Source organism: Lolium perenne, chromosome 6, assembly GCF_019359855.2.
Source record: "Lolium perenne isolate Kyuss_39 chromosome 6, Kyuss_2.0, whole genome shotgun sequence".
Taxonomy (NCBI): Eukaryota; Viridiplantae; Streptophyta; class Magnoliopsida; order Poales; family Poaceae; genus Lolium; species Lolium perenne.
This window is the reverse complement of record NC_067249.2, coordinates 171,886,464-171,896,590: the sequence shown is the minus strand read 5'-3', so window position 1 is coordinate 171,896,590 and position 10,127 is coordinate 171,886,464. Positions and strand designations below refer to the sequence as shown.

Genomic DNA, 10,127 nt, shown 5'->3' with positions numbered 1-10,127 from the left:
ATTTACTTCAAATATATCAAGTTTGTTTGTATAAAATTAGCATAATTAGAAAGTGATTTTCAATACGAATCCAACGATATTAATCATACATATAATATAATTAAAATTTTGTTGCTCAATTTTAATAGTCAAAATTCGTCTTGTAATACGTGTGAAGCCAACCCTTGTGTGCCGTGCAATTCCCAAAACCTATCTTTACGTTTACTCTTTCAGTGCGGTCATATGTAACTAGGTCTATTCTAGATTTTTCTATGGACGATATGGTTAGCAGTATCAAATTTGATAAAGCTATACGCACTCTCTCAACAACTTCAAGTTACATTGACACACATGCAAAAGTTACTACCTTGTAATCCATCCGTTTCACATCCATTTCATAGAAAATCTTGTCCTGATTTTAGTTCAAGTTAGAACTAAAACCACGACAAAAATTCAAACGGAGGGAATACTTACTTTGGGAATCTTGCCAACAATTTTATACCACAGATCCTGCAGCAACGTCTCCTCGATCGAACTATGAAAGATCGGAGGGCTACAACAGCTCCAAGATGAATTGAAGATCGAACATCATTCGATGTATTACAGCGTCTCCGGAGAGAATCCCGTCACAAAGCCATAATACACCCTGATGTCCAGCCTTCGATACCAAGCCCTAGCTAACTACTCTAACTAATCCAAAATAATGTCCACCCCTTCTGCACACGTGCTACCTTCACCCGCGCGCGCCATGCATACGCCCTCCGGACGCCACAAAAGACAAGCATATACATTATACATACCCACAGCACAGGCGTATGTATAGGTACTTCGTATGTAACGTACGTGGCGCGCGACGTGCGTTGTGCTGCCTAGAACGCCGTATCCAGGGACGCCTCCGTGAGCACGTCGAGCGGCGGGAAGAGCGAGAAGCCGCCGTACCGGCCGTGGAACAGCCCGAGCTCGTCGCCGGCGAACTCCTCGCAGGCCAAGTCTAGGAACATCTGGCACTCCGCCGCCGCGTCCATCTCGTTCTCGTCGGACGCTGCGGACGAGTCGTACTCCCCCGGCAGCACCGCCTCCTCCTCCTTCACGGACACCGGCGGCGCCACCTTGCGGAAGGAGCTCCCGATGTCGGAGTTCCAGAGGCGCAAGAAGACGTCCGAGGGCTTCGCAGCGGCCCCGGCGTCGGCCTCCGTCGAGGAAGAGGAGCCGGAGGTGGTGGTGGTGGCGGTCGCGGCGGCGGTGGCCGAGGAGGAGGAGGAGCGGAGCGAAAGGCGCGCCTCGGCCTCAAGGCGCGCGGTCTCCCACTGCGCCATGTGGCGCGCGGCGGGGCAGCCGGCAGTCGGGCCGGGGGGCGGCTCGTCGAGGCCCATGAGGCGGAGCTGCTTCTTCAGGTGCGTGTTCCAGTAGTTCTTGATCTCGTTGTCCGTCCGGCCGGGGAGCTGCGCCGCGATCATGGACCACCTGCAATGCATGCCGTCACTTGCAATCAATATAACTCCGCCATTACTCACACACAAGTATCACCCTGAAACTAGTCAGTAAACGCTAAGTGTAGGATTTCTGGAGTACGTGAAAAGATGCTCAGGCTCCATCATTGAGCGCGCGTACGGGGCCATGCTCGCACAGTGTGGGCATCCGACACAGTGGCACGCTGCGACGAGCTCATGGCTATAGTGCGGGAGCTACAGTTTCTAGTGTCTACTAGTACTAGCAGTGGGGAAATGTGCTTGTCCCAAGAGGGAAACTGAGGCCGGCCGGCCGGGGCGCTTACTTGTTGCCGACTATGCCGTGGAGCTGGACGATGGACTTCTGCTCCTCGGCGGTGAAGGGACCGCGCCTGATGTCCGGACGCAGGTAGTTCGTCCACCGCAGTCGGCAGCTCTTGCCGCACCGGTTCAGCCCTGCATGCAGCGCGATACAAGCCCAATGCGGTTTAAACAGCAAAATCTATGAGCCATGGAAATGGGTGACAATGGGAACTTTCGTGTTCCGAAGAAAGCTTTGCTTAATGAAATCCTGTAAGGCTGCAATCCAAAATCAAGATACACCATTCCAGATCGAATATGCATCATCTTTGGGTACAGAACTTGGAAGAGGCACCAGAATAACCAGAAAATTTCATACTAACTGGGTGATGGATCTGAGAGAGAGAGAGAGAGAGAGAGAGAGAGAGAGAGAGAGAGAGAGAGAGAGAGCGACGGCACACCTGCGAGCTTGGGGAAAAGGCGCCAGCTGCCATGGCCGTTGGCCTGGATGAAGTCGACGAGGAGTTTGTCCTCCTCCGGCGTCCACGGTCCCTTCTTGAGCCCCTTCTTGTCGCAGCACGGCGCCCTCCCCATGGGTAATGCTCGACTGGATAACCCAAGCAGCACAAGAGCTACAGAGAAGAGAACACTCAAGTAGCAGGAGGATGGAGGCGCCAGCTCGCGCACGAGGAGGCTACGTATCGAGGCCTGGGAGGATAGAGAGGACGGGGCGATGAATGCGATGTGAAATGAGAGGGGGTTGTCCCGGAGTGGAAGGGAAAGATTTGGGCAGGCGCGGAGGACGAGGAGGCTTTTGTTTGTGGCCGAGGAGGATCCCCCGGGGGCGCAATTTAATGTCGGAGATTTCCACCTGCGCTGGCTGCCGCTACGGCGAGACCATCGACGGCTCTCTCGGCCTCGACGGAGGCACAGCAAACGGGCACGCACAGAATGGGCTGCGCCGCTGCGGGGTGAGCGGAAATGACTCGCTGGCGCGCGCGCGCCAGGGTGCATCGTTTCGCTGAAGGGATTTAGGTATTGGGCTCGGCCCGTTAAAGCTCGCGGGTGGCTTGGTTCGTTCGTTCGCCAGAGCTGGTTCCTTTCTTCCCTAGTTCCGTGTTGTTCGGTTCAATACTGGACTACTGATTTGTTTGGTGGTAGTAATAATACAGTTAGCGATTAGGATGTGTACGTATGTACAATACAATCGTTTTCTAAAAGAATCTTCACGTAGAGGTTGCATGTATATATGTTTCGAGTTTTCTGCCCTTTTCTCCTTCTATTATTTTTTTGTTCTTTGTTTTCTTAGTTTAATTTTATGGTTCTATGTTTTCTTTTTTCCCATGGTTTTTTTCTTTTCTTTCTTCTTTCTCACCTTCTTTTATTTTTCATGTTTTCAATTTGTTTGGTTCACTTCTTTTTTCCTTTTTATTATTTAATTATTTTTTTGTCTTCTAGTAGGATTTTTTTCATCTAGGTTTATTTTTTTCACGTAGCGCAGGGTAATTGCTCGGTGGCGCGCGTGCGCTACGGAAAAAAATAGTTGTTCCCCGCGGTGTGGATAGTTGTTCCCTGCCGTGTAGATAGTTGTTCCCTGTCGTGTACATAGTTGTTCCCCGCGGTGTAGATAGTTGTTCCCTGCCGTGTAGATAGTTGTTCCCCGCCGTGTAGATAGTTGTTCCCCGCCGTGTAGATAGTTGTTCCCCGCCGTGTAGATAGTTGTTCCCTGCTGTGTAGATAGTTGTTCCCTGCCGTGTAGATAGTTGTTCCCCGTCGTGTACATAGTTGTTCCCCGCGGTGTAGATAGTTGTTCCCTGCCGTGTAGATAGTTGTTCCCGCCGTGTAGATAGTTGTTCCCCGCCGTGTAGATAGTTGTTCCTCGCGGTGTAGAAAGTTGTTCCCTGCCGTGTAGATAGTTGTTCCCTGCCGTGTAGATAGTTGTTCCCTACTGTCTAGATGTTGTTCCTCTTCGTCTAGGATGTTGTTCCCTACCGTCTAGACTGGTGTTCCCCTTCGTCGAGGTTGTTGTTTCGCTTCATCGAGGTTATTGTTCATCTCGTCTAAGAAAATGAGCGTGCATGTGACAGAAAATGTAGCTACGCAGCTAGGAGTGGCAGGAGCTAGCAAAGCTAGCAGCTGGCTGGCGGCTCGGTACGTACGCATGTACGTATGGATTATACGGCCGGCGCCATACATGATTTAAGCGGCAGGGAGCGTCATATGCACTGGCAAGCGATACGTACTGATGCGCAGCTACCTCGTACATATGCACTAGCAAGCTTTGAAAGTTTTTGTAATCTTTATTTTTTATTTTCTTATTTTTTCATATGACTAGGTTTTTTATCTCAAAGAAACGAATTTTAGGGTATTATTCTGTATATGTGCATAGATGCATGTTTGCTAGCTACATGGAGAAAAAAACTGATCAATCTTTAAAGTATTGTGCTATGCTTTGTTTCCATACAAGACCCGTCTACTCCTTTTTTTTATACACAAGCAGTTAGCGCGGGAGCTGTTAGCTTAGCAGTCAGTAAAAGAGAGCAGCCCATGAAAGCTGCGGCCCACGAGCGGAAGCAGCTAACGCGCGCGAGCAACGTACCGACACAGTCCGGGCTGTATTTTTTAGTCCCACCACGCGCAGCGGAGACGCTAGCGAGCAGCTTAAATACCGATCTCTTCCGAGAGTTTACGTACAGGGACTAGCTTCGTCCTAGCATTCAATCGGGCCATACTACGCGCTAATGGGCCTGCCGAGCTCTCGGTCCAACATCGCTTTCCTTCAGCGAAAGGAAAGAACGGAGGCGCACGGGCGCCAGGGAGGAGGAGGGAGGACCAGACGTCACAGGGTGACATCGAGGGCGCTTTCAATTTAACGCCCGTATGGTTCGTTAAGTGGGCCGGCCCACACTGGAGGTGGTTTTGGGAAAACTTTCAGGAGCTTTCCTCGATTTTTTTTTTGTTTTCTCTCTTTTTACTGGTTTTTTTTGTTGAGTTCTGAAATCTGAAATTTTTTCCAAATCTGAATATTTTTAAATCTATGTTTTAGATTTCTAACTATTTTTAAATCTGAGAACCTTTTTTATTTCAACAAAAAAATTAAATTAAAAGAAAAACCGAACAGAAAAAAACATGCCTTGCTGGGTTGGCCCACCTAACTAGCGCTAAATAGGGGCTCATTGCAACACAAGGCGGTTGCAATGAGCACGGAATAGGGGCTCCCAAGTCCTAACATCGAGCCACCTTGTTCTATCGTTTATGTGTTGGGCTAGTCCACGCATTAGGGGCGTGATCGATATTCGAAAATCCTGATAGCACCCGCAGGTTGGGCCCTAGCCAAATATTTAGACCCGATGGCTAGGCCAGGCCTGGGCTTGACAAATGTGTGAAATAAGAAAAAGGCTAGGCCTGAGGCCCTATGGGCTTTTTGCGATGATGGGGCGAGCTTGGTCCTGAACTTTAGACCCGACATTTGCGACGGGCCTAGGCCTAGGGTTTTTTGCTTTGGGCTTTGTTAAGCCGGCCCGAAGACTGGCTCGGCCCAACGAATGCCCAGACATAGTCTCAAGGGAAAAAAAAAACTACAGCACATTTATAACATTGAACGAAGGTATCAACTATTTTTCTAGCGTTGATGCAAGAGAAGCAACTAGAGATTTTTCTAATTCGTTTGATATTTTTTAGTTTATTTATAGTTATTATTTTGTCTTCTGTTCTTAGTTGAAAATCTAACAATGGAGAACTGTGAAATTATGCCTAACCTCTTAGAGTTGGTTCAATAAAACCAGTTTGGTGGTTTCGTTTCTGTGGATGCAGATATAGGTATGCACTTAAAAACTTCCGTTGAAATATGTAACATGAGCGCATAAAGATGTTGACCCAAATACGGTCTAGCTACATTTATGTCCCTTCTTACTTAGAGGAAAATCAAAAAAATGTTTGATAGCATTGCCTAAAGGCATTATCACTTCATGGGAAATTGTTGCAATATGTTTATGTCTAAGTTTTTCTCACCTACTAAGACTATGCAGCTGCCATCTAACATTACATTGATTTAGACAAGAAAACTGTGAGCCACTAGCTCTTTCATAGGAAATGATGGAAGAGGTTGTAAGGAACTTCCCAAACCATAGGATGGAAGAATGGTTAATTATTTATTTGTTTTATCATACCCTTAATCCTTTGTTCAAGTCTATATTTGGTATTACAGCTGGAGGAACATGCATGGGGAACACTACAACACGAAACGAGCACTGGTGGAAAAAGGGGCTTTGGTCGCGGTTCGCAACTGCCATTAGTCGCGGTTGCGCAACCGCGACCAAAGTAGCGCGACTAAAGGCCCCCCCCCCCCCCTTTAGTCGCGGTTCCTTACGAACCGCGACTAAAGGCCCGTCCACGTGGGCCGCAGGCGAGCGCCAGGGCGGAGGACCTTTAGTAGCGGTTCTTCTGGCCAACCGCGACTAAAGGCCTCCGCAGGGTTTAGGGTTTAGCCCCCTCTCCCCCTAAATCTGGTTTCTTTTTAATTTGTATTGTTTTATTTCTTTTGGGTTTTAATTTTGAAGGAGTTTCACATATTCTACGGTACTACATACATGCATATGAATGTACAATTTCAAACAAATTTGAAATTAGAACCAAAAAGAATTCAAGAGGAATATACAATATATATTCAATATCGGATGACCATATACAATATATATTCAATATCGGATGACCATATACAATTTTGAACAAGTTTCCATCCATAATTTAGTGCATATAAAGTTCTACGTCATCGTAATGGTGTTCTCCTCTAGGATCGATGACTTCCCTCGCCAACCATCCAGCTAGTTCCTCTTGAAGTGGTCGGAAGCGAGCTTCTGGACTAAGCGTCTTCCGGAGGTTATTCCTCAAGATGTTGTTCTCACACTTCTGGTCCCGCTCATTGCAGTATCTCCGGATCCTCTCACAAACATAGTATCCACATAGATTGGTCCCCGGTGGCTGAATATCCCCAGTCGTCCGCACTGCCATTTTAAAATGTAGCTCTTTTTTGAATTCACCGACCTTGGTATCTACGAACCGTCTCCAAACCCTACGAGGCAAAGAAAATTAAATGAACAAGAGAGTTATTAATTAGTTACTTGATATTAGGAAATGATGAACGAAATAGGCCGATCGATATAGAGCGCAAATGAATGAAAATAATTACTTTTGCATCATTTTTCTCATGTCGGCCCAAAGCGCCGGATCCATATTCAGATAGTCGTGGACGAGAACTGAGGAGGTCTGAAATTGAATTACCATAAGAATCCAGTGGAACCTGCGGACACGATACATGCACAGTCATGCATAACTCATCGATTAGCCACATACCATGCATGGAGTAAACAAAAGAGAATGTGCTCAAGACAGAAACACTCACCCAAAATGGTAAGGAAATAGAATATCACTTTTGAGTTTGTTTTCTTATAAACCGCCACAGGTCATCCTCCACGTCGGCGGGGTGGTGTTCTAACACATATGAATTAACGATTTGTGGGTCAATGAACCCAACATCATGGATGTTCCTTATTCGCATTTCCCGCTTCTTCATTTTGCATAATAGCGTACACAACAAGATAGTTAGGACAATATATATATATATATATATATATATATATATATATATATATATATATATATATATATATATATATATATAGTGCATGCGAGGCAATGAACGAGATGGGGTAGAAATTAATAAATCACTTACAGTAACGTAGTGCGATGATAGATTTGTCGAGGTCGCGCAGATTGAACAGCTGGAACAATTCACTCAGATGAATTTGTACATAGTAATGTTTGAAGTGATGCTCATATCTAACTTCCGCATAGATATAGTCTTTGGCGTTTTTATGTTTTATGTAACCCTTGTACCAATTTAGCAGACCTTTCATTTGTCGAGGTAGATCCTCTTCCTGCGCAGGCTCGACGAGAGGGCCATTCTTCACATATGTAAATACTACGTCCTTCATTGGCGCCTCATCAAGGCCTAACAGTGCACGGAGAGTGATACCTAAGAAGGAGGAGGGGCGCAGGGCGGAGAAGGGCGGAGCAGAGACGAACGGCGGCGTGGCGCGCTCCGGCGGCGTGTGTACGGCGGCGTGCGGATCCTCCAGGCGGCCGGCGTGGCGATGATCTCCTCCTCAGGCGCGCGATGAAGACGAGAATGGCGAAGTGTTCGACGCGGCGGTTCGGCGCCAGTATTTATACCCCCCCCCCCCTTTAGTCGCGGTTGGGGAGGCGACCCGCGACTAAAGGGTACCCTTTAGTCGCGGTTGGCCAGACCAACCGCGACTAAAAGGTATTTCGGTGGGTTTTTCCCGTTCCCGCGCGCAGAGACCTTTAGTCGCGGTGAGGCCAACCGCGACTAAAGGTCTTTTTTCAAATTACTTTTCTTTTTCAAAATCATAAAATACAAATAATATATCAAAAAATTCAGAAAAATAAAACTAATTCAATTCAAAATATTAAAAATACAAATTATATATCAAAAAAATAAGAAAAATAAAACTAATTCATTTCAATATGTTAAAAATACAAATAATATATCAAAAAATTAAGAAAAATAAAACTAATTCAATTCAAAATGTTTAAAATACAAATTATATATCAAAAAAATCAGAAAAATAAAACTAATTCATTTCAATATGTTAAAAATACAAATAATATATCAAAAAATTAAGAAAAATAAAACTAATTCAATTCAAAATGTTTAAAATACATATAATATATCAAAAAATTCATAAAAATAAAACTAATTCAATTCAAAATCTTAAAAATACAAATAATATATCAAAAAATTAAGAAAAATAAAACTAATTCAATTCAAAATGTTTAAAATACATATAATATATCAAAAAATTCATAAAAATAAAACTAACTAGCTACATGCATTTGTTAAACTAACTAGCATTATTATAATATAAAATATATAATTAACCATCATGCATTTGTTAAACTAACTAGCTACAAACAATATAAATTAAACAATGAACTACACACACATGCATATTTTATCAACGACACATCAAAGGTTCAAGTTGCTAACCGCGATCGAGGAGGAAAAAATAAATGAGAAAGCTCAAGTGTGGCTCCAACACTTCATATCATGTTTGTTTCATGCTCTTGGGGCATTTCATCAAACACCTTATGTGCATAAGAGGAACCAAAAGCAAACCTAACACCCACTTGTGAAGTTTGTGAAGAGAATGGCTCCAAAGGGCTAAGTATTGGCTGCTGGATGGGTATATATAGGGGGGGGGGACCGCGACTAATGGGACCTTTAGTCGTGGTTCGGGAGGCGAACCGCGACCAAAGGCCTGGGCCCAGGGCGCTCGGTGGCCAGCCGGTGCACGTGGGGGGCTTTAGTCGCGGTTGGCCAACCGCGACTAAAGCCCCCCACGTGCACCGCTGGGCCCAGGCCTTTGGTCGCGGTTCGCCTCCCGAACCGTGACTAAAGGTCCCATTAGTCGCGGTTCCTACAGCTTCGCGACTTATGGGGCTCACCGGAAGCCTGTTTTTCTACCAGTGGAGGGTTGCGCCAGCTTTAAAAATCAAGGCATTCCCGTAATATATAGCCGCGTTCGCAATAGAACAGTAAAAAAGCCTCCAGGCATAACTACGTCGGGAAACTACATACCATGCTTTTTTTTTGGCTCAATACATTGTGATACTCCACGCGTTCTCGTGCGTCGAGCTAGAATTGAAACTCCTCGGGACAAATAAGATGTGTCACAAAAACATGCCTTGTATGATACATCTTTTATGATAGCTAAACTAACCACAATCAATAATTTATAATCTAACGTTCATTCAGAGAGTAATTTTAATTTCATTAAAGAGAATTCATGTTTCATTAAGATATAAAAATCCATATTTAATACAGTAATATTACAATGCAACGGGCTAATTACAAATTTGTAAAACCAAAAAAAATCATCTTCATTGTCCTCATCTTCTCTATTATGCACGAACTCTTCCGTGCACGGATCCGGAGTAGCAACCCAGCTTTACGACTGAACAGTACAACCTCACGGTCTCATGTTTTATGCGAGTGATGTCGGCGGGCTCTCTTTCAAAGTGTCTTGTGTTGGAAAACAAGACTCGTCATCGTGCTGGATATGTGCCTTAGAGGCAAATAAAAAAATATGTTTTATTTTCATATTTGTAATATTTATAGTAAGTTTTATGCCATGCTATAACTGTATTAAGCGAAAACATTAGTACACGTGTGGTATGTAAACAAAACATTGTCTCTAGTAAAATAGTCAATTGATTAATATATGATCACTCATCATGAACAACACGTCATTAATAATGGAGTCGTGTTGTTAGATGAATGACATGATGGCCTTACACCCCGATAACTGCATTTTACAT

General features: G+C 44.8%; 1 protein-coding gene and 1 long non-coding RNA gene across 2 annotated transcripts; both read right to left on the bottom strand.

Annotated features, from left to right (window-relative positions):
* Positions 1 to 453: 453 nt before the first annotated feature.
* On the bottom strand, positions 454 to 2,562 carry LOC127306933 (transcription factor MYB17-like). The gene is made up of 3 exons (XM_051337634.2): positions 2,189 to 2,562; positions 1,754 to 1,883; positions 454 to 1,443 (listed from the first exon to the last, which is right to left on the bottom strand). The coding sequence occupies exons 1-3, from the start codon at positions 2,319 to 2,321 to the stop codon at positions 849 to 851; spliced, it is 858 nt and encodes a 285-aa protein (XP_051193594.1). The 5' UTR covers positions 2,322 to 2,562; the 3' UTR covers positions 454 to 848.
* Positions 2,563 to 6,368: 3,806 nt separating this feature from the next.
* LOC139832841 (uncharacterized) lies at positions 6,369 to 7,027 on the bottom strand. The gene is made up of 2 exons (XR_011747446.1): positions 6,916 to 7,027; positions 6,369 to 6,798 (listed from the first exon to the last, which is right to left on the bottom strand). It is a non-coding gene; the product is annotated as an uncharacterized lncRNA (long non-coding RNA).
* Positions 7,028 to 10,127: the final 3,100 nt, after the last annotated feature.